At 37.3% G+C, this 24931-nt stretch overlaps 2 protein-coding genes across 2 annotated transcripts; one reads left to right on the forward strand and one right to left on the reverse strand.

Annotated features, from left to right (window-relative positions):
- Positions 1-1072: 1072 nt before the first annotated feature.
- LOC134210909 (uncharacterized) lies at positions 1073-24701 on the reverse strand. The gene is made up of 3 exons (XM_062687345.1): positions 24201-24701; positions 22005-22553; positions 1073-2271 (listed from the first exon to the last, which is right to left on the reverse strand). The coding sequence occupies exons 1-3, from the start codon at positions 24457-24459 to the stop codon at positions 1622-1624; spliced, it is 1458 nt and encodes a 485-aa protein (XP_062543329.1). The 5' UTR covers positions 24460-24701; the 3' UTR covers positions 1073-1621.
- Positions 12503-14246, forward strand: LOC134210910 (uncharacterized). The gene is made up of 3 exons (XM_062687346.1): positions 12503-13028; positions 13532-13721; positions 13823-14246. The coding sequence occupies exons 1-3, from the start codon at positions 12503-12505 to the stop codon at positions 14163-14165; spliced, it is 1059 nt and encodes a 352-aa protein (XP_062543330.1). The 3' UTR covers positions 14166-14246.
- Positions 24702-24931: the final 230 nt, after the last annotated feature.

Genomic DNA, 24931 nt, shown 5'->3' on the forward strand with positions numbered 1-24931 from the left:
TTATAGGATAAATATTTTCAGTTATAGAGCGCTGAGGGATATCGATTAATGATCAATGAAATCTGTCAAACGAAAGCTTAAGCAGAGAAATGGGTAAGTTGTTTTTGGCGCTTGGTGCGATTTGGAAGATCTCCGGTCAAATGATTTCAATAACATATGGAAAAAATACGTGATTATTGTTTAAAAGGGCCCTATAAAAGCCACTGATCGGAATATGAGCCAGGTTCGGAAAATGAGCTACAACGGTACAATGATTATACGCTAATTGGAGCACGACCTATGAGGCGAAAGCCTATACTGTAAAATATAAATTATCAGCATCGAGCTCTACTACAGAAACGATTTTCATCGAAGCGACGAACAGTGAGCGGTTATCAAAACGAGCAGCGAAAAAAAGTATCAAAGAAATTCGGCTTCACTATGCCTTATAGCGCATGAGCCGTAATGTAACAAACAAATCGTTTATAAGAGTAGTGAGATTTTCGAGATTTTTTTCAAAAGAAACTCAAAATTAACAAAATCGGTGGGGGATCATAGCCAACCCTAGGCATTGGGGCTAGTTACGCTCTGTTACGCTAATGATTTTCCCCTACAAATTTACCACCACACCAATTGATCCCGTTCATGAATACATATTACCACAGTTGTCTGTGATATTACCATAAATGAATCGAATTCTCGAACGGATTCTCGAAATAGCACGGATTTATTTTTACACGGAACGCATCCCTCATATTAACAAATATCCGGTAACTTTTTTTACACGGCTTTTTTTGCAAGGTTTCTCAAAATGTAAAAAGGAATCCTTTGTCAAAAAGAAGAAAGGAAAATAAAAAAACAGACTTTTCCTTTCTTACTTCTCTCTTTCCACTTCTCATTTGGCCGACGATTCCGACTATCGTGAATGTAATTTAAATGGGAATATTCGACTATTATCACCTTATTCGAGTCGCTTTTCTCGTCAAAGAACTTGTAGAATAGACTTTAGTCTGTATCATCACAAAGCCGACCTTAATCTTTATCATTGATGCATTGAGCGGGATTTCGGAATTTCGAATGTTATATGATATACTTATTATCATTCGTTAACCTACTATATTTTACTAAGTCTTTAGGTTAATCTGAATTAGTTCATTTGGTTAAATACATGTTTCCTTTTTTGCACTGCAACTCTTTAAGGTATCTGATTATATCTAATGATTCGCGCATTAGGTTACTAGGTACAAGTGAAAATTGCTTACGTCTATTAGTGAGTTGTAGTAACTCATGCATACAAATTCAATTTCAAAGTATCCAATACTGAAATAAAAACATAAACAAATGAACAAAAATAAATCAATTTCGAAGCCTTTGGCGTTGCATCAAACTCATACACATTCTTTTCTAATGTACTGGTGTTTTGTTAGTCTTTGGTAATACAAGTTAACAGAAATGTTTTACGTCTAACAGATTAAGCTAATGATGTTGTCAGTTTCTGCATTAAAGACTAGAACATATTAAAGAGATTACGAAAAGTGTAACGAGGTTTCAAATAATGAATAATAACAAAACGTTAACAAAACCGAGATAGATTTCCGAACAATCAGGTTTTCTCCATTTAGTAAAGTGAAGACTAAATGTTCTACTCGCTTTTGAAAGCTTTCAATGCACCCGCCCCGTCGAAGTGATTGAAGACGGAAGTACTGGAATCGATTGCGCTTTGCGACAACATCCTGTGCAGTGGTATTCCATTGTTGACCAATTGCGAAGCGCTCTCACAGGGAGCATCTTCGAAATGTTGAAAAACCTGATCCAAATTTCTTACGTTTGTGGGGGTGGTCGCGATGCTCGAATCACTTTCAATTGTGTCGTTATCGTTAGCAATCTTGTTGTACTCTGACATGTCTTCATTTCTCAACTCGTAAGTGTTATTATTTTCAGGAACAGGAGTCTTGCTGGAAGACTCGATGAGGACCATCCGAGCAAACAGTTCATCGTCGATCGAAGATATCGGATCGTGACAGCCATGAAATGGCACAGTGTCTGTTTTGCGGAATTTCTCCGTGATAACTTTGGATACCTCATATTCAATATCTTCCAGATCGTCGTAACGGAACTTGCGCTTGAAAGATTTTACTCGCTGTATGGTATCTCCTGAGTCCGCACATGCGCTGCCTTCTGTAGTCATCGGATCGTCTTCGCTATCGGCAGGGGGATTGCGGTATTGCCAAAATGAAAGAGATGTATTCATCGCCGATGTGTTTAATGACTCAAACGGTGTTGAACGATTGCCTACGAATGGAACTTTGATTAGTACCCCGAAACAATATTATGCACCCAATTGCCCTGTGATTGAATTGTGTAACAGTAATAAAATCCTACCAAAAAGCCAAACATAGATAATTTATACACAGCCTTCAATTGTTAGTGTTATATTCGACGTTAGAGTATGGCGGCAATCAATAGAGGTAATAGACTATACTGCCGTGAATCGCATATCTGTCCCATCTTTGCTGGGTTTCCTATGCATATGGGACAGATATGCGATTCACGGCAGTATAGAGGAAGATTGTCGCTGTCGCTATCGTCACTATTCAAACGATGAGCTAAAGAGTAGAAGCAGAATAATTAAAACGCTCGAGGCACTGTTATTCCATACAGCTATTGCGATCAACATGTCTTAACCATAGCACAGATAACAGATATTTAGGCTGTTAGGCGATAAGTGTGAAACATCCACAACCGTTGATTCAAATGTAATCAAAATAAGAAACGCAATTGGCCCTGATGGCAGCGCAAAAAAAAACAATATAGGTGCTGGGTGATGTTTTTTTCTTTCACCCGGCCAGGCACATAGGACATCAATTTTAAAATGCTTATTGAAACGTTAAAAAACATTTTAGCCGAGAATAGTTTGAATTTTCGGGTTAGTACCTAATTTGATTTACTTTTAGATTGGCAACACGGAAGATGAACTATTTTAATAAAACAAACCCAGCGGTGATGGTGCCTTTCTCGTGTATTACAAAACAAGAAAACACATAAGAGTATCAAGAAAAGCACAAAAGAGAGGTTTTTTTCAAGCTTTATTAATGTGTTTTTTGCCTTTCTCGTATACAAAGTCTCGCGCTTAGTTTCATAACGGCGTAACTGTATTGATCGATTTCTCTTCGTCGATATTTTCTTTTGATTATTGTACCGAATTGAGCTAGTTTGTCGATGATTTAATGGTTTGGTGTGATAAAGGATGATTGTATCTTGCACCAGAATCAATAATCACGGTTGTACCTTTTGAAACAATTGAGTTATTAACAAATTATAAAATTGATCAAGAGAAATCGATCAATACAGTTACACCCCTATGAAACTAAGCGAGAGAATTATACGTAAAGGCAGGATCACTCCTAAACCGAACTTTTTATAGAAGGCTCGGTGACCCATTGTGTTATATACCAACCGACTCTGCTCGACGAATTGAGATGATGTCTGTATGTGTGTGTGTGTACAAAAATGTGAGACACACTTTTTGGTACTTAGTATTATCTGATTTGCTCGCAACAAGTTGCAATCGACGCGGATTGCGGTCTAGTTGTTTCTAATTGAAAATTGGCTTGATCGGTCATTGCGTTCCAAAGTATTGCAGCAATGCATTCAAATGACCGCATTTTCGATTTTGAATTTTTTTTTTCAAGGGGTCCTTGGGAAGAATGGGAAAAAACAAAGTTTTTTTTTAATAACTCTGAAACGCAATGGCCGATTGGACCAATTTTCAATAGCGAAAAATTAGGATTCCGCGTCGAATGCAACCTGCGGCAAGCAAATCGGATAAGGCTAAGTACAAAAAAGTGTGTCTCAAATTTTTGTACACACACATACATACACACATACACACATACAGACATCACCTCAATTCGTCGAGCTGAGTCGATATCCATATCCATTCGCTAACTGGGCTAAAACATCAGCCCAGTAAAGAGTGAAATCAGCAGTGATTCAGTTTCATTCTAAATTTTCGACCACTATTCTAGTTTAAACCTTGAGCAAAATAGAACAAACTCGCTGATTTCCCCAGCAGTGTTCCATTCATGTTTTTTAAATTTTCAATTAAATGAAATCATTATGTTGCTGCCAAGAAAGGCTCCGTAATTGCAAAGTGGATTAATCCGTAGATAAAATGACGCATTCATACACCAAAACAATTGAAAAATATTTGAATCTCGTGATTCAATCGTGGTTCAAATCTGCAGAATCTGCATCGGTGGTGACGAAATCGAGGTGGTAGAAGAATTTGTGTACTTGGGCTCACTGGTGACTGCCGAAAATGATACCAGCAGAGAAAATCGAAGACGTATAGTGGCTGGAAATCGTACATACTTTGGACTCCGCAAGACGCTCCGATCGGATAGAGTTCGCCGCCGTGCCAAACTGACAATCTACAAAACGCTCATTAGACCGGTAGTCCTCTACGGACACGAGACCTGGACGATGCTCTTGGAGGACCAACGCGCACTCGGAATTTTCGAAAAGAAAGTGCTGCGTACCATCTATGGTGGGGTGCAGATGGTGGACGGTACGTGGAGGAGGCGAATGAACCATGAGTTGCATCAGCTGTTGGGAGAACCATCCATCTTTCACACCGCGAAAATCGGACGACTGCGGTGGGCCGGGCACGTAGCCAGAATGTCGGACAATAACCCGGTGAAAATGATTCTCGACAACGATCCGACGGGTACCAGAAGGCGAGGTGCGCAGCGGGCAAGGTGGATCGATCAGGTGGAAGATGACTTGCGGACCCTCCGTAGACTGCGTGATTGGCGACGTGTAGCCATGGACCGAGCCGAATGGAGAAGACTCTTATATACCGCACAGGCCACTTCGGCCTTAGTCTGAATATTGCCATTTCCAGCTCTCGATGGATTTTTGGGAAAATCATAGATCGCACTTTGAGCAGTGATGTCAAATGTTTTACAATATCTATTATTATTCCAAGCTTCATCTAAATGTATAAAACTTGGAAATAACCGTCTGTTGAACCACGATTGCAATTAGGGGCCATCCAGAAACCACGTGGTCATATTTTTTAAGATTTTCAACCCCCCTCCCCCCATGTGGTCTATCGTGGTCATTTGGCAGACCCCCCCCCCTTTGACCACGTGGTTTTTTCAAGTACAAAAAAAAAAACTCAATTAACTAAAACATATGGTTAATCCGATCAATTTTTAAGATAGACGATTTCAACTGATTCAAAATCAAACTAAACCCAGCATGGAAATTATAAATTTTCATGAATTCGAACATTTTGATGATGATATCATGTTGTAATGTGTATCAGGTATTAGGATATCTATACTATAACTCGCAATGTAATTTGTAATGGTTTAGAAATTTTCCAAAATATCCCCATATATAATTTTTTTTATTTGTTTTTGGTGATTTTTTTAAAATAGGTAATTATGAAGTTCATCACTGAATATCCCTATAGTATAAAAAGTATAAAAAGAACTGAAAAGTCGTACTTTTTTCGGGTTTTATAGGCCAAACTTCTTTGAAGTACATATCCTCGAAAGTATCAAAAATCATGTCAAGAAACAAAATGTCCTAAGACATGATATTACGGAGTTTTAGAACGACCCGATCAACCAAGTCCTGAACGATGTATCCGTGCATCGCTAAGCATCCAAGCAGGTCCATTGAGCCGATGCGATTTCATTTATTACTCAGCCTAAAAAAAATTAAAAAAATTCCATGACAATTAGGAAATTTCCAATAAAGAAATCATGGTATGAGAAATAAAAAATATTAAATTTTTTCAAATTATTCAAATTTACAATAAACAATAAAGAATTTTTCACAAAACAAAAATAAATTAACACTTTTAAAACCAAAAATTGCAAACATAAAAGAAGAATTTTCCATAAAGAAATCAAAATGTTCCACGGAAAATACGAACATTCCATAAATAAATCAATATTAGAAATAAATAATTACAAAATTTTCCACAAAATAAATATTTTTTTATTAAATTTTTTATTAAATTATTAAATTTTATTAAATAATTAAAACCTTTCCACGAAGAAATCAATAAATAGCATTGAAAACTAAAGGAAATTTTTAATTAAAGAATATAAAAAAGCAATAAAATTGAGCATTTTTCCATAGATTACCCTTCTTTAAAAGCGTTTGAAGTTCATGGAGAATTTTTATAAATTTAATTGCTTTTTAGTATTTTTTTAATTTTCTTAATTTTCATTGCTCTTCATTGATGTGAAAGAAACCCAGCATTGCTCAAGTGTTGCAATTGTCACAATGAACTATTTGCAGCACCGCACTCTAGATCAATTTCCGTGCGTTTGTTTTGTTTTCCTCAACAGCTGACCCAAAATTGTATTTAAATTACTTTTTTACATTTCCCCGTTAAATTCACCAACGTTTTGTATATACAAACCTTGCGGATCCCAAAACGAATCGATTACTGGAAAATCTTACAAATCGGTCAACCCGTTCGCGAGTTAAATCGTAAGGAAGGAAATCTAATTTTTATTATATAGAGATTTTGTGGAAAAAAATATTTATTTTGTGAAAATTTTTGTAATTGTTTATTGCTAATATTGATTTATTAATGAAAATTTTGTATTTTTTTCGTGGAACATATTGATTTCTTTATGGAAAATTCTTATTTCATAATTGCAATTTTTGCTTGCTAGTTTATTATTATTTTGTGGAAATTTTTCAACTATTTATGGAATTTTATATTTATTTAATACTCATACCCTGATTTCATATTGGCAATTTCCTATTTTGTTATGGAAAATTTCTATTTTTTCTTTAATAAAGAGATTTTCAGTCCAGAGCTGGCTCATCTCTCAACATTTATAATTCTTCATTGAAATTTTATTTTGGTATCGACTACTACAGACACTTTAGGTGATACAAAACGTCCAGGAAGGCGTAATGTTGGAACTACTTGATCATTCAAGTCCGTGAACCCAGTGCTTATAAGGCCCTACAAAAAGTTTGCGAACAAACTTCATTGTCATTGTGCAACTTGATGTTGACTCAAGATAATTTTGGGTACCTTGTCTCTTGGATCTCATGTAAATAGAAACTAGGATCATATGCTTATTGCATCGGATTGGGTATATACCGATGATGAGGACATTGCAAATGTCTTGATTGATCTGGTAGATATCGTGGGCTGAACTTGAGAACGTTTTGGAGTACCTTGAGCATCTCGTATGCCTGAATATTCATCACTGGCTTAACGTTCAGGATGACTCATATTATCTCAGTGCTCAGAATGATTCAAACATTTCAACTTCATTTGCATGCTCTTAGAATCGAAATCTTCCCAAGGTTTCAGATATCTGAGTTTTCAGGGTCAGTCAAATTTGAGCTCCTATATTTTTTCTGTAAAGCAAATATCTAGATGAATAATTTTGCTGAAGAAAATGGTAGCCTAGCTCTCTTTTGGGATTTTATAGACAATCAAAAACGCTGGGCATATATGACCCATCCGTCCTGGAATGGTTGAGATTTGTTTTGGAATTCAATTTCAATCGTTATTATAACACTATTTTTTAACCTACATTGTTTTAGGAATTAGAGTGTTTTTTTCTTGGAACATTGCCTCTTTTTTCATATCGCAGGAATCTCCTTAGTTCTAAGACCCTTTTATGAATTTAAAAAGCATTTTATTAAGAATTTCATATTGATTTTTCAAATGCAAGCTTCTCTATGTCATAACCTTTTTCATACGCACTACTAGAATTTCGTGCATTTAGAAAATTTAGGTGCATAATTAAATATTTCGATCAGTTACCCCAATTGTTCAATATCATAAAAAACTAGGCTTCTTAAGCCTAAATTATTGCCTACATTTATTGCTAGGATTAATTTTAAATTCCAATATCTTCTGAATTTTCAATAATAATTATTCTGAAGTTGCAAGGGAAACCCTTCGGAATATTGACGAGAAACTCTTCGGAGTCTCCAAGGAAAAATCTTTAGAATTTCAACGACATTTTTTCCGAAATTCTGTGGAAGAGTTCCGAAAAATGTCGATAGAAATTTTGAAGAACTAGAAGAATCCGTAGAAGGATCGTAAATGCATATTTACGATGAAAATTCCAATAAACATCAAATTCCGAAGAATTTCCAGTATAAATTAGAAAAAAATTCCAGCTCACTTGTTTTTAAAGAATCTCTAAACAAAATTTCAAAATCCTGGGCAAGATTTATTTTTTGAAAACCCAAAGATTCTTTTGGAGATAATCCATAGATAGAAATTTCAAATAATGCCTCGAAAAAAAAAATACTTGGAAAATTAAAAAAAAAATGTGATAGAATTCACAAAGAGCATTAAAAAGTATTCCGGAAATTTTTTAAAAATATGGAAATGTTTTTAAAAATATGGAAATTTGAAAAAAAAATATCCAAAAACTAAAAATCAACAGAAATATCAAAGTGTTTCATGTGGCATTGGCTGTTTAATATCCCTTGGAAATTCAGAAGAATTTTTCTTGAAAAATGTAGAAGTCTTCTTCTTCTTCTTCTATGGCTCCACATTCCAACTGGAAGTTGGTCTACTTTATAACTTAGTATATTCTATTAGCATTTCCTCAGTTATAAATTGAATGCTTTAATATGCCAGACAGAATTCACATGGAATTTTTATCGGAGTTTTAAGGAAAATTTTTCGGAACTTACACTGGAGATGTTTTGTTTTTTTTCATTAACAATTTGTAGCAAAATTGTTCATTCTGAATGCCAGCACTTTATCAGAATTGTATGGAGTAATGTCAAAGTTTTTACAGGAAATTTCTTTACTGGATTTTTCCTGAATATCCACAAGAAATTCTTTTGAAGTTTTTCTTAAGATTTTTCTTGGATTATTGTAAAACATGAACATTTTCAAAATTGTAGTTGCAGTCCGCTGATGCAAAAGTGTCGGCGGCGTGATGCCAAAACCATCTGCGGCGAATTTTTTTGTGGAAATTGAGACTGAATTGCAACCTATTGTGTCGTTTTTTTTTGATGGAAATAGGATCTACGGCTAAGATGGTCAAATAACGCAGATATGCATCGGCGTTGTGACCGACGCTGCGCTACCGGTTTTTTTCGATGCACACCTACGTCCTTTTAACGCTGAGTTGAAAAGGCGCTACGTGGCATCGGCCCTAAGATGCGCTTTGCGTTTATTGATTAAATCATTAAATTTTAATAATTTGTATTTTTTACACCGCTATTGTTATTCACCAAAAGTTTTTCGTGTAAAAAAAACCACGTGGTTCGAGGGCAACACCCCCCCTCCCCCCATGTGGCTTATCGTGGTCATTTTCCAACCCCCCCCCTCCCCCCATATATGACCACGTGGTTTCTGGACGGCCCCTTATTGTAATATGTTTCCGCAAAGAATTCAAATTATAACTAACTTGAAAGTAGCGAAAAGATTAACTTTCACTACAAATCATTATTATTTTTCTAGAGTTTGATCAAACAAATGTACTGGCAACCCTGCCGAGCCCACGTGTTCATTTGAAAACATCAATCTCTATCTGGTAAAAGGGCGAATGTCGCAAGAGAGAATTCTCTTCGTCGACTTCCCCTCTTTTGACTAAAAGTGACAAGCAGAGGATTTCTTTGCAGCGTATCACCTCTGAATGCAAGCTTGCATTGTTTTCTATTGTTCTGAGGTGATAAAACACAAAGAAATTCGCTGCTTGTCACTTTTATTGTGTCACCAGCACTAAATTGAACTTCGGAAGTCGGGACTTCCGACCTTTCTTCCGAACTTTTTGTGTCACTTGTTTGACGGATAACTTTTTCACACGACCCGCTGGTATTAGCAGAACCTCCAACACACCATCGAAGACGGTACGGACGAGCTCTACGTTATATTTGTATATGGAACCGGCCGATTGGCGTTCAAATTTGGCCAGCACAGCAGTTACGGTCACGGAAAGCAACATTCACAAAAAAGAGCTGGTCGCTATGGTGCTCTGGATAATATTAGACGATGAGTAAGCCTCCATACAAGGTAAGATCTCCTCGGAAGGGAGCGGTTATTGCTTTCTGCGTAAATCCGCGTATATCAAGGTGAGTATCATTTATTCTTTTGTTGCAGTATTCACACTTTATTCATTTTACCACACAAGAACATGATTCTAAAATTAGATTAGGTTATGATAACACAGAAACAGTTAACAATGTTAATTGTGGTAACATCCCTCAATATTTGGTTGCGAAACACGTTCGCTTAGTTTTTTCGCACCCAATCAGCCAATGGATGGAGGCTATCCAGATCTGAAACTTACACCATCTATTCAGAGTTGCTTTCCGGTTATCTCACTACCCTTGTTTTTAGTTCAATGGTTTCTCCGCATCACTTCTTAATTGACCGAAAATTGAACAAAAAAAATCAGTGATTGTTCCTCAACTCAGTAACTATGAATATGCTTTCGAAAAATGAATGTTTCATATACATAAGACCGTTCCGATAATTATAAATACATTTTGTTTAATAAATAATCCCATTTTTTTTTTTTTTTTTTACAAGTGTTCAACTATTTCATGGTTACATGAAGTCTAATATTCTGTTTACTTTCATGTAGAATCGAGTTCCATAGTTTTTTTTCCTTCACAATGTTTCGAGAAGTTTGCACACCATGTTTTTCTACTATTACCCAACGTTTAGGAGACCATCTTCCCCTTGGAACCTTTAATAGAATTGAAGGCTGCATGTAAAATTGACTGTGTTGTTGGATGACACCACATGCAGAATAATACTTGAGTCAGGATGGTTGTTAACATACATACATATTATTTCATTATTAAGGTTCAAAAAACAATTTTAAAATTCATTCTCATTTAATTTATTATTATACACTAGTCGGCCCGGCAGACATATTATAATAAATATAGCTATATCCATGTACTGTGGAAATGATCTAACCCAACAACTTTCATGGAAAAACAAGTGATCTTCATTCATTGAAGCTGTTGGTTTTAGATTCAGGCACTGTTAGAATTATTGTCATATCAAAAAGTTGCATAGATGTTTTTCCAACTAACTGTACCTCACTATAAACTAGTTTTATTTAGTTTTATGGAAACATTTCCAAACATTTGTAATGGAAATAATATACTTAGTAACATCAAAATTCCGATTACATTTTGTTATATCTTACTTCACGTAAGAAGGAAGTTATGTATTAAAGAAATTGAATAATTTTACGTTTCTATAAACATAGTTGAATTTGATCTTGAAGTTGGAATAGGCATTTATCTCATTTCAATATATTTCATTCAACTGACGTTACTACCAACATCATTTGAATAAATAGCACTATCGTCGTTCCAAAAATCAAGGTCAGATAAAATTTTCTATTATGAAAAAGGTGATAATACGGTGCCTGATTGAACCACCATATATTACAAGGTGTATGAAGCTACAGAAAATATTTACAAGCATATTGCCTTCAGTGAACTTGCTAACCCTTACATGCGTAATGTTGTTTTAAAACAACAAACCGAAAGTACGTTTAATGTGAATTAATATAATGGTTATTTACGTTGAGAATATTTCCGACGATTTCCAAAAAATCGCCTTGCGCCTTTAAGGGTTTGAAAAAAATGTAAACCATACAGGAAACATGTCTGATAATGAACTATGATGGTGCTATGATGTTCTAGGATTTGTAGCATTTATTACATTCTACCTTCTTCATATATAATTTTCTTCATGCGAAATTGATAAAACTTACTATTTTTTGTGCTTCTGCCTGTCGTATTGAGGCGGGTTTGCTTCTGCTACGACAATAGAGGCTTGTCTGCAGCCGTTTGATCATTTATTCATCCACTTAGAATTCATTTGTTGATCAAAATCATTATCATATCAGGGGGGAAGGGGAATTTAATTTCTTTTTGCTCTTTTTTCGTTTCAGAGAGCGAGCAAAGGCGCTTAAACCTAGGCTATTAGCCAGGGCAAGGCTAATACCTTCGCCCCATCCGAGGAAAATCATCGGCAAGGATAATGGAGTGACATAAATTTCTTAGCAAAGTCACTTCCAACGTATTTCAACAAATTTTCTATCATTTGCTTATAATGATACTCCTAAACCACATACCCTACCCACCATCCAATTCCTTGACATCTATGAGGGCGTCGGTGAGTCGCTGGCCTCTCGTTAAGTAGATGTCATATCATCATTTCCTTCCCTTTCCTAGTAACGGAGAAGATGGGCGTGGCCGGCAATGATAGCTTTCATGTTTTATCATTTTGGATTTCAATTGGATTTCCATTGAATCCCAAATGGAAATCCATAAGCAATTGGGTAAGAAAGGTAAAGAATATACATGACAACTATCAGTATGCAATCTACGAAATACTCCGTTACAACGCAACGCAACTTGTTTGACGGATAACTTTTTGTTTATGGTTTTGTAAACAGAGTTGCAAACTTGATTGGGTTACTTTTTGTTCCACTTTTTATAAATTATTGTGCTGTTTATGTAACGAGCAGTTATGAGCAATATAATTATTCAAACGGTACGACATCAACACGCGGCTCCAAGTACCGTTTACCATGCGCTCTATGGCTATTACTTCCTGGGAATTCCCAGGAAGGAGCTCTCCAGGATTTACGGGAAGTCAACATCCACCATAGGCTATTGGATTCTTAAATATGAGGAAAACGGAGTTTTCAAACGAAAACAGCGACTGCAGGTATACAAAAAATTTAGCGCTAGCATGAGGGAATGGCTGGTCGATCTTTACCGTCGTGAACCTGTACTGCTGCTCGAGGAAGCAAGGGACCGGTTTCAAAAACATTTTTATGTCACAATAAGCGTCTCATCTGTATGCATTATACTGCATGAGGCAGGAATGACATGGAAATGTATTGAACGAAGAGCAATACAAATTCGGGAGGACGAAATAACCCGGTTTGTTCGTGATATGTTGGCCATTCCATGGGATCTCAGCAATCTTGTTTTTCTGGACGAAGTTAGTTTTGATAACCGCGAAATGTTAAGTAAGAAAGGTTACGGGATAGGGTAAAAGTTCCGATAGTCGTGGGTGTTCCTATAGTTGCGGTAGTATGGTATACCCAAAACTTACAAATCAATCGCAGCAACCCACACTGTCAAACAGTTATTATATCTGTCAGTTTCCGAACCGAGCCATAATATCTTTGATAGCCCTTCTAAACTGGTAAATATCATCAAAATACCTTAACATTTTTTCGTCTATGCACCAATAGTTGCGGTAGTGTTCCTATAGTTGCGAGTCTCATTGAAAAACAATGGGATTCGTAACTATAGGAACGTAAATTAAGAAATATCGCAACTATTGGAACATTGTACCAGTAATTGGAGTTTTAATTTTAGGCTTGAAAAATGATTTCTCTTCCAACACAAGCATTTCAATATAAAAATAGAAGCGGAGAGCTTTGGAATGCATATTAAAGGTAGGTGAAATACGATTCGATATTATTCTGGGAGAATAAATAGTGTTGGAACGTGCTTAGTTCCTCCACTATTGGAACATTTACCCTAGTTGGGAATAAAATTCTGTACCGAGGGGAGTTTTGCAGAAAACCTCGAGTATCGTTTTTATGCTTCCTTGGTGTAGGAGGAATGGCAGACAGTTTCTGGACAGAGGGTACTTTTAACCGGAGAAAGTTTTTCGAATGCTGTAGAAAGTTTGCTCTCAACAACAAAGAGGTTCGGAAATATCCAGGATTACTGTCATGGGTCAAACACAATTGGTACGTTTGCGTGCGTTTTGACAGTTTTTCCATGGGAAAACTGTCAAAACGCACGCAAACGTATCAATTGTGTTTGGCCCATCAGTCTGGATCCTAGACGGGGCAAGGATCCACTGTGATGTTAATATTATACGATATCTTCGATCTATTGGGATAATCCCTATCTTTCTGCCACCATATTGTCCATTCTTTAACCCAATTGAAATACTTTTTGGATTGATCAAACGAAATTTGAAAATAGCCCATCTTGAAGGAGCTCCTATTCTGGCAGATATTTGTGATGCTATGAATCGATTCAAAGTCTATCCATGTGCAAAGATCTTTGAGCATTGTGGTTACTTTCCCGGTGGTACATTTCTGCCAGAGAAAGGTCTTCAGCAAGATGTTAAGAACATTGGTTTGAATATTACAACCCGATAATAAACGATGGGTTCTCTTACAAGCAATATAAAATAAAAAGAATATATAAAATACAGGAAGTCGCATTTTATTTCACATTCTTTAATTCGAAAGAACGACTTTTAAAAACAATATTATAAACATTCGTTATAAAGATTTTGATTTTAAACCACGGAATGTAGATTGAATTTACTGGTGATCAAGGTCTTCGCAGTCAGCTACACTGCTCGCTAGGTGTTGGCTCAGTTCCATTTCATCTGGACGAACAGCCTGCTCCATGGAAGTGAACAGTTCGGTGCCAACTAACCCTCGATGCTCCAAGTTCTCAACCATCGATATTGCTCCATCCAGCGCTTTTCTGCACTCGATCAATGTTCGTTTCACATTTCCCATTTCTCGCAACCAGCCACTGTTATTATGTTGTGCAACAATTAATCCCTTATGAACTGCCTCCAACCTACTCGGCTCGGATGTGGGAACCCATCGGAAGTACTTCGATAGCTGCATTGGGGGCGTGGATGAGTGTTTCATTTCGTCCTGCTTGTGCGCCGGTGACGAATGAATGAAATTTGCCCACAGCAGCCATGAGCTGTAATGGCCCTCAAGGTGTATGTGTTTGCTTTTTAGTTCGTCCGCTAAAGCTGCATCATCTCTGACGGAGTGTGCACCAGCACGATCAGCATGTTGAGGAGAAAGCAACTTACGCAATATTGCTTGATGTTGAGCATTGGTTTGCACATTCGTGGACCAAACGTACACATATATTGTCAGATTTTCTGGATATGATACACTGCGCGGCGTTTGTAATGTTCCCAAATGGGTACTTGCACAAAACTTCACGCGGCGAATGACTGTCGAAAGGTACGGCCGCGGCAAACGATACACCGCAATGCTATTCACCCATAAGAATCAAGTAAACGGGCTAAAGAAAGCGCGGCGGTACCTTTCATGAAGGGTTCGCCGCGTGCAATTTTGAGAAAATCAGGCAATATTCTCACTGGTTTGTCCTTCCAACCCCTCAAAATTCTGGCAGTAATGGCATCAACTGAGTAAAACTTTTTTTTGGTAGTGTCTTGCAGTGTAATAAAATCGTTGGCATTGTTCACTGTAGGATGAGCGTTTTCCGACCATCTGGGGGTTTCGTCGTCGAATAGCACCTGTCGTTCGATTTTTGCCAAAGCTATGTCCCACATACAGTCGATGATCTCAGTGGTGGTGTCCCCATGCACAACCATCCTGGTCCATTCCTAGGGACGTAGTTGGCTCTTGTAGAACCGTTGAAAAAAGATTCCCGTAAATGAATATACGTCGTCGCTTGTTGCACCGCTGACCTCTTGTAGCGGATCGGCTTCCTCGGCGTTATCAGCTTCACCCTCTTCGACGGTGACGGTGTTGATGAGTTCTTCATAATCGGTATATGAAAATTCATCTTGATTCTCGTCTTGAACCCTGAAATAAATTCAACTTTAGGTTTAACACCACTTTGCAAGAAAAACCACTATACTTACTGCATAGTTCCTTTGATTTTTATTCAAATATAAACTTTGGGTACGAACACTTGTTGTTGTTTTTGAAAATGAAACTTGTTTGTTTTGATCAGTACAGTGTTGCGAGAATGAATTATTTTACTGGAAATTTGCATCGGAAGTCAACAAGGTTGCCAGTGTGCCAGCGACCCGTTGCCATTTTTTATTTAAATCCACAATATTCAAATGAGGGGTAGTCGACGAAGAGAATCCTCTCTTGCGACATTCGCCCTTATTCCAGATAGAGCTTGACATAAACAACTTTTGTTGGCGACAACCCGTTTCACCCGATTCATCAGCCCGCCAACCGGGAGAACAAAGGATTTTGACATCTCGCATTTATGACTATCTCGCACTTCTGAAGTGCGGAGTCCAACGATGTGGGAAGTGCGCAATAAATAAATAATAATCAAATCTGCAGAAAATAGAACGGAGCGTTATACCAGTTTTATTTTTTTGACATTTGACTGGTATAAAAAAAAATCTAGAACAGGTGCTGGAAAAATTAATGTTTCAGATTCATATTCAAACTGACAGCCCCGAACGATTTGAATCACTGCTGATTTTACTCTATAACGAGCGCCGCTTTTGAAGTGGGCTGTCGAGGGGATTTACGATGCATTGTTATGATGAATGTTTTACGTGAGCGACAAGATAACAATATACTTTTTAGCTGAGAGAGAGAAGCCAGCTGGATGACAGATCGTTTATTTACTATTTCTTCTTCTTCTTTGTTAGTGTGGAAACCGTGGAAACTCAACAAATCTCGCTTAACTTTTCAAAAGGACCTAAGTAACATTTTTTTCATGAATTAATTTGAATAGCGCAATCAACAGAACAACATGAAAGCTATTGATTGCGCTATTCAAATTAATTTATGAAAAAAATGTTACTTAGGTCCTTTTGAAAAGTTAAGCGAGAAATCTAGGTGACATTTCATAACGTCGCAACCAAGATTTGGCACTTAATTCAAAACATATGTGAATCAATCGTTTTCAATGGTTGTGTACTTCCTGTCGCGAAATAAAAATGATTCTTCATGATAAGGAATCACGAACATTGATATTTAGCGGTTCAATTAACTGTAATAATTATAGACAAAAGTTATGAATATAAATCATCAAGCAGATAATTTTGGTTACGACCATTTGAAGGTACATTGCTGTGTTTACTTTTCCGGTTCGCAGTGACTGGTTCGCGGTGACATTAGGATGAACGTAAATAAAGCGAGCTGTCTTCTCTCTCTCAGCTTTTTAGCAGTGCATTGTTCTCACAAGCCAGTCGGTCGTTTTTACCGTTGCGATGTGTGAAATACAAAACACAATTCTCGCGTGATTTTTGAAAACGTCGTAAGTCCAAAAGAGAGGCTCTCTTTGTTTACTTTCTCTTTCGATTATTATAAAGCCATTCTAACATTTACACTGAATTTTCCAGCACCGATCTGAAGAAAATAGCTTTCTCTAGTCTGCTGAGGTGAAAATATTGCAACAAATTTTAAACTAGCCTTGATATTAGCAAAAGAGAGCGTAATGAAAGAGAGTCTCTCATTTGGACTTACGACGTTTTCAAAAATCACGCGAGAATTGAATTCTTGGCTTGGCAGTGAGAAGCCAAATATGAGCGAAATTGTCCATTTCGTGAAGATGATGGACATGGATCGAAGCCAAATCGATGCTGTTTACAGAATAGCACAGGAGAAGTCCGTGTTCAAATCGGAAGAAGCAATGCTGTATGCATTGACTTCTAATTAGGACGCATTATTTTTCCATTATGCAAATGGAAAAGAAGCTGCTGCATGCATGTTCCCTGCGGGTGAATACATCACCTCGCACGTACGACTTACTGACCACGAACTTGCTACTGTGCTGGGGAAATATGGTAAAGTGAAGAATGTGGTACGGGAAAAATTTCCAGCTGAGCTTTGCTTCGACGCGTACACAGGTGTACGTGGCGTGTACATGGATGTGAAGAAGGAAATGAGGAAATCTCGTCATCCCTACATTTCTCGAATCGAAGGGGGAACATTTTTTATAGCAGAAACAAGAATAAATGTTTTCTATGTAAGATGGACGGACACCATCTTAACTTATGCCCCAAGCGGAAAACCCGGGAACAGCAAAGAAAACGTCAAGAAAAACGGAATGAAAATGAAAAAAAAGTTAACAACCCTACGTACGCTGCTGTGGTCGAAGAGAATTTCGGGGACAAAACTGGCTATGAATCAGAAATAGAGGGGGCCAATGGCGCATTACTGGAGGAAGACGGAGTTCAAATGGATGTGTCCAGTCCGGCAACTGAAAACCAAAAAATAGACTCGTGCAATATGCTAGAGACACCAGAAAAGAGAGAAACGGAGGAACAATGGATGTTGCAGCAAGGGAAAAGAACAATTTCTCGGGTGAAAACCCCATCCTTTACGCTGCCTCGGAGGAAGTATTATTAAGTGTATTTGAATATGTTTATATTATCAGTTTCTGGCTCCGTTGAGTTGTTTTTACGACATCTGAGCCTACACACTTAGAATATTTTACAGTATACGGTAATTTTTTACCGAACTTTCAACAGCTGAACGTACGGTAATCAGTTCGGTAAACGAAAAAATTACAGAACGTTCGGTAGTTTTACTTTGTGCACACTTAACTCAATTCACCGTATTCGGTAAATTTTACCGAAATCTCAACAGCAGAACTGTTCGGTAATTATTTTACAGATTTTTTGTAATATTTTCCATTGTTCAACTGTCAAAATCACCTTCTTAGTTCTTCCTCCATAGTTCTTCCTTCTTAATTCCTCTTTCCTTGTTCCTATTTCCTTATTATTTCTTCTGCCTTCCTTGTTCCTTCTTTCTTCTTCCTCCTTCTTTTTTTCTGGTTTCTTCCTTTATTTTTATTTGTTCTTCTTCCTTCTTTATTCATTCCTTTTGCTTTCTTATTTCTTTCTTCTTCCTTTTCCTTGTTTTTCCTTCTTCTTTCTTCCATCTTTCATTACCTTATTTTTCCTCCCTTTCTGTCTTCTTTCCTCTACCTTCTAGTTTCTTTTTCCTTCCTTCTTTGTTTCTTCTTTCGTTCTATTTTCTTCTTTCTTCATTTTCCTGCCTTTTTCCCTTTTATCCTTTCTTTAACCTTCTTCCTTTTCTTTTTTTATTCATTCTTCTTTCTTCCTTCTTCATTCTTCCATCTTTATCCTTCCTTCTTCCACCTTTATCTTACTTTTTCCTTATTCCCTCTTCTATGTTTTTTTTCAATCTTTCATCTTTTTCCCTTCTACCTTTTTCCCGCGGCGGTCGCGCTGCAGCGAGGTACCCGGCAGAATATGAAATGTTATAGGCAAAAGCGGAAACAACAGACCCTATTTTTTTTAGGAGAAGAAACGCCGCCTGGAAGAAGCGGAGTAGGAGGAGATGGAACAGCTGTGCCGTTCTTAAGAAACACGCAAGTTCTATCAGAAGCTCAACGCATCCCGCAACGGCTTCGTGCTGCGAGCTGAAATGTGAAGGGATAAGGATGGGAGCATCTTGACGGACGAACGTGTGGCGATCAAAAGATGGAAGCAGCACTACGAGAAACATTTAAATGACGCAGAAAGTACGGACAGTGAAAATCAAGGTAGAAGCGCGGCTTCGTCAACGCGAATTCGGCAATCGTTTAGAGAAGATGCAGCCTAAATGCGATTGTCAAACGTATTGGGAGCGTTCGACTGTTCCCATAAATTGCATCCGTATGTACCCCGCAATCAGTTGAGTAGATGGCAGTACAGTCAAACCTCCATGAGTCGATATCGAAGGGACCATCGACTCATGGAAATATCGAGATGTGGAAAATATTACGGAGAAAAAGAAAAATTTGGATTGATCCGCGGAAATAACGCGCAGTCAGCTATTTCCGCATAGAGGAAATGTTGCATAGCAAGCATTGAATAATTCATGTTTCTGCTTGTTGACAGTAAGCTGTGTTTTGCATTTATCATTAGATTGTACCTTTTTGTTTAGTCTATAAATTGTTAACTTAAATTGATAAATTTCTAAACGCAACAAAATCATTAATTGGATTGTCCGATATAGGCCAAGTTCATCTTGCTGTTCAATGCGAAAGTTATCCATTATTCCTTGGGACCTCCAGTGCCTGTTGATGCAGTGAAGATGCTCATAATATCATCGGATAACGAATGCGTATGAAACATTGTAAGAACTGGGTGGGTTTAATAGTTCATAATCATAAATAACGCTTATAACGTTCTGAATATCGATATGTTTCCATACATTTTTCATATCAACTTCCAAAAAAATTAGCACCGCCCAACGCTTTTCGATTTGAATAAAATAGAGTACAGACTTCAGGGCAGCAAATGGGCAAGTGAGTGACCTATCGAGATATTTAAAAAAATGTATTATAGGAAATAAAACAAACATGTTTAAACTTAAATTTTCAATGTTTTTAACAAAAAATGTGTCCACTTCGTAGAAGATTCTGAACACTGGCTGTCGACGTTTTGTGACTACATGATTTGGATTTTTTTCGGGAACATACCGAAATGTTAATTTCGTGGAGATATGCAATAGGGCGTCAACATTTTCCCTTTCAAAACACCTCGCTCTTCAAACGATTTCTGTCCTTCCATTTTTTGTAAACCGCAGCTAAAATAACAAAGATTTTTTTTTCTGTATCTGAGCATCAGGGAAATTACATCAGTGAATGAAAATAAGATATATAAGAAACTTCAGCACGAGCTTCAGAGCTTTTCAATTCAAATAGAATTCATACTGATGTTGGCTTTGATTAGATTCATACTGATGTTATTATTTAAATTCGCCATAAAATACCTTTCAATGACACAATATTTTGGACACACAAGCACGTGATATCATGGACGACTATGATGATTTGGGTGGGAGATTTACTGGTGAGCGCGCTAGAATTCCCCTGGAATCCAAATTTTTCTTGCAATGCGTAAAAACATCATTGGAAAGCTGTTTGAAGGGACCATCACAGTAGCCCAGAAAATATTTTTTAATATGGCAAAATTTGCTTCCATAAGTCGATATCGAGTCATAGAACATCGACTCATGGAGGTTTGACTGTAGTGAGCCAACGTATATCATTTCAAAAGTTTACACATGATTTTCAATAAAATTTGGGAAGATCCATTAATTATGTAACGCAAAAAATGGCCATTTCCAACCCCCCTCCCCCTATGTCACACTTTTTGTATGAAGTCTCTAAAATTTTTGTATGGATTGTCGCACTACGGGCAAACCTTCAAGCATTACGTAATTTATGGATGCTCCCTTTGTTCTAGCCTAAATATCTGTTATCTGTGACCATAGTAACCCAGATTTCACATAAGTGCTGTCCAATGAGCAACTTGAAGTAGCTCGAAGTTATTCCCATCCCGCTCATGTCCATTTGTTGACAAAAAAACGAGCAGGATGGGAAAAACTACTACGAGCTACTTCAAGTTGCTTATTCGATAGCATTATAAAGAGTTTGTGCAGTGACTTGAATGTCAAATTTATTGTTTCTAGCTGAACCACACACAATATGACGACGAACTAAGGGACGAACCATTTCTCTATTTGTGTTTTAATTTGTATTTGTTTCTCTATTTGTGTTTTATTTTTTTATGTTCTCAACGATGTTGTTGAAGCATGAAATTGTGACTACTGTGATATTTGACACGAAGTACTACAGTCTTGAGTAAAATGTGTTTATCACAATATTTATAACCGCTTTAGCAATCTAAGAGCCGATGCACACGTAGCGTCTTTTCAACGCTGTGTGCACTCAGCGTTAAAAAGATGCAGGTGTGCATCGGGAAAAAAATGGTAACGCAGCGTCGCCGGACCGATGCACACCTGCGTTATTTTACCGCTGCATGCACGTGGCGTTGAAAAGACGCAACGTGTGCATCGGCCCTAAGCTAATGATTAAAAATATCTCCCCCTTCAGCTGTTTTACCAGCTTCAAATGTTTTTGACAAGCGTAACAGCTGTCACCCACAAATTATATATATGGTTAGGTTAAGTCCTTCCAAAATTTCTAGACATTCCCCTTAAAATGAAGCAAAATCTAGATTGGTTAGTCCTTCACTTTAGATGTCAAGTAGGATCAAACAAAAAAATCCACTGGATTCAGATCAAGAGAACTAGGAGGCTATTCTGCCCTCTTCAGAAAATCCGTCAAATGGTCAATTTTTTGTGAGCTTGGACTCTGTCTTGCTAGAATATATTAATTTCGTTGAATCCTATTTTTGGTCCTTAGACAATATACCCTAAAATCTGCTATTGGTGCATTATGCGAATTAGGTTACATTTTAAAAATTTGTATTTTTTACTCACCTTTCTCTTCTTCCAAGAAGTTGTGCTTTGTGTCTCTTTCCAGGCTCATCATTTCGTGGCTGGTATTTAACTTTGCTTTCACATTGTATTCATCAGCAGAGTCTGCTCCATCATCCTTTTCTTTCATACATTTCGCTACTTGATATTCATCATAGTATTCTCGGAAATCACGATTCGTATCTCCGTTGTTGTTGTTCTGCATGTCGGTAATAAAGTCATTCCAATCGTCTAGTTTATCAAAGTTCGTGCATTCCGATTCCCGGTCATCTTCATATGAACACGGGGAATCGTATCGCTTCGAGAGGCCTTTGTCAGTACTTTGCGAATACTGCGAAGCATTTTCTTGAGCATGAGAAATAGACAGTGAGTAAGACAACGACAACGAGCGCGATTGTTGCTGCTCGTCGGAACTCGCACCGTCAGCAGCATCTTCGCTGTCGTCGTCACCAGTCAGATACAGGGGATCGTCCTCATTATCCAGCGTGGTTTCTAATGACTGATCATGTTTGGTTTTGTCAACTAGGAAGGCACTGTCCCCAAACGATTGATCTAAAATCATGAACAGAAAATTAAAAATTATTGTAATAGGGGCAATTCCTCTAATAACGGTAAAAATAGAGGCAATAAAGCCTGGACAAACATAAATTCCTTATTTTTCCGTCAAAACTCTGGAATCCCCCATCAAATAATTAAATTTGACAAAAAAAAATCGTGAAGAGAGGGAGGGGGTTGGTGGAGAAACAGAAAATAAAATTTGTTGATAGGAAAAAAGTTTTTCAATAGTGCTAACTGTACTGTGAGATGAGCTAGCCTTGGGCTTTGAAAATCTTTTTAATAAAGATATAAAAAAGCTAACGGTGCCTTTCTCGTGCGTTAAGAGCCGATAAGGAAAAAGCAACAAGCTAGGTGCCTTTATTCGAATAATTTAGACTCTTTACAATCTTCGTATGTTTGTGAGATTTATGCTTTTGCATTTATGCACCGTTGTAAAAAGTTCGCTTGTTATTCACAACAATGCCGGAACTGCTTGAGCGATCCAGGACCATGTGAGTCCCGGAAGGTTAAACGCACATAACGAGTTAACATTTTTTATTTAAGTGTTTTACTTGTAAAAATAGTTCTATGTCCCTAGAGTTGGAAATTTGGGCTCATCAGTACCCAATAAGCTGCGAGTAAGTAAAAAATGGTACTGAGGACCTGTGCATGTGTTTTGACTTTTGAGGGAAAGAATATTTATGAAATAGGGGAAGTGCACCGGTTTTGGCCAACTTAGTGCCTAATTTAGCCAACCCTGGAAAATACATATTTATCCAAAATAATCGATCAGTTAAAAGCAGCGTTGAACCGTTAGGGATATATTTTTTGATGGAACTATTAAAACCCTCGCGGATTGCTTTACTTGTGGAGTTATTCGCAAAATTGGCCAAATTAGGAACATGGCCAAAACCGGTACAGTTCCCCTATGCAAAAATATCCACTGCCTACCGGCAGGAATGTTACAAAAGACGAGAATACATTCGAGTTGGTCGAGAAATTCGTCTCCCTTAAATTCTTTGGGGGATGTTCAAACCACAGCCTCTTACCCTCTAGATTGGCGTTATAACCCCTACACAACGAGACCACTTAGTGGTAACGTTTACGCATAGAGGCGATCAGAATCTGAGTCAAAAATTTTCTTTATATGACTAGGTCTAATAGTGAATCGTTTATTGTTTTCTCAAACGTCTGTGATTTGCCTCGATTCTCAAACATCTTTTTTCCGTGATGACTCTTTAGATTTTTTTTTGAAAATATCCAGCCAGGCTATGCAAGGATACTTACGTTATTTGGATGTAGCTAAAACATTTATCAAATCTTTGAAGCGGTTTTGTGAGATTCATATACATTTTTAAGCATCAGGTTCCAGTAAACCGCTTATTGACTGTTATTTGAATAATCTTGAATTGACTAAATCTTTTAAAATCTGTTTTAGAGAGACTTTCAACCCGTCTATACCACACTATTTTTTATCACTTATTTTAGAAAAGATTTAAATTGAATTCAGTATGTGAAGAATTCCATATTGTTTTCTTAGTCTAAACTGCCTATTTGTATTAGCATTGGGTTAAAAAAAAAATGAGTTTACTAATACTTCCACTATTGATACCATTACCCTACCAGCTCTGTGGTTTCCTCTTGCTGCAATGTCGTACTCACCTGTACGGTCGGAGTTTGAATCGCAATGATTTGCAGGAATCGCAGATATTCCCTTTGTTGGTACATCGCATTGGTCATTTAGGTCGAAATTTGAGAGCAGTTGCTGCATCTTATTCTCGAACTCCTGTGATAGTCGCGATTCGGCTGGACAACAGTTCCGGCTGCTGCCGTTGGTAGTGAAATCGATGTTTGGTGTTTGATTCAACTCTCGGACGAAAGTACAGAAATCCATCGAGGTTGCTGCAGTAGACTCCGCCATCCTAGATAATGAATGCCTTCTTGAGAGACGCTGATAGTTAACTTTAAACGCTATGAACCATTTTTTGAGCTACATATTTATTTCCACACTGTTTACTATTTCTGTTCCGCCGACGCAATAAGTTTCAGTTACGCATACAGTGACGTTTTATTTTGTTTTATTTACGCTCTGATAGGGCAACCAAGAAAAACGATACATTTTTAAAGCACACAAATAATTTTTAATCATTTTTAAGAGAAATATTTAATTCATCAGTCGAACAATACTGCTAATAAATTATCAACACCAAAAAATGTTTTATTATTGAATTTAAGGTGTCACCTTTTTATGGAACATCCCCATGCGCAGTTTGGTTGTCTGCCATCTGCACGAACCGCACGAATGATAGACACGGTATAACAAATCTACTCAAAATAAAGTTTTATTACCCAGAGTCGCAAAATGTTAAAAGTTAGACACTGTTAGGCATTAT

This window comes from Armigeres subalbatus, chromosome 2 (genome assembly GCF_024139115.2).
Source record: "Armigeres subalbatus isolate Guangzhou_Male chromosome 2, GZ_Asu_2, whole genome shotgun sequence".
NCBI lineage: Eukaryota > Metazoa > Arthropoda > Insecta > Diptera > Culicidae > Armigeres > Armigeres subalbatus.

What these genes read in the sequence shown, in the direction of transcription:
- LOC134210910 (XM_062687346.1), top strand. Translation starts at nt 12,503, where the DNA reads ATGAGCAATATAATTATTCAAACGGTACGACATCAACACGCGGCTCCA. An exon ending in AAGTAAGAAAGGTTACGGGA is followed by an intron (nt 13,029 to 13,531) that starts TAGGGTAAAAGT and finishes GAACATTTACCC; the next exon opens with TAGTTGGGAATAAAATTCTG. An exon ending in GTTCGGAAATATCCAGGATT is followed by an intron (nt 13,722 to 13,822) that starts ACTGTCATGGGT and finishes AATTGTGTTTGG; the next exon opens with CCCATCAGTCTGGATCCTAG.
- LOC134210909 (XM_062687345.1), bottom strand. Translation starts at nt 24,459, where the DNA reads ATGGCGGAGTCTACTGCAGCAACCTCGATGGATTTCTGTACTTTCGTC. An exon ending in TTCAAACTCCGACCGTACAG is followed by an intron (nt 22,554 to 24,200) that starts GTGAGTACGACA and finishes TCATGATTTTAG; the next exon opens with ATCAATCGTTTGGGGACAGT. An exon ending in CTTCTTGGAAGAAGAGAAAG is followed by an intron (nt 2,272 to 22,004) that starts GTGAGTAAAAAA and finishes TTCCATTCGTAG; the next exon opens with GCAATCGTTCAACACCGTTT.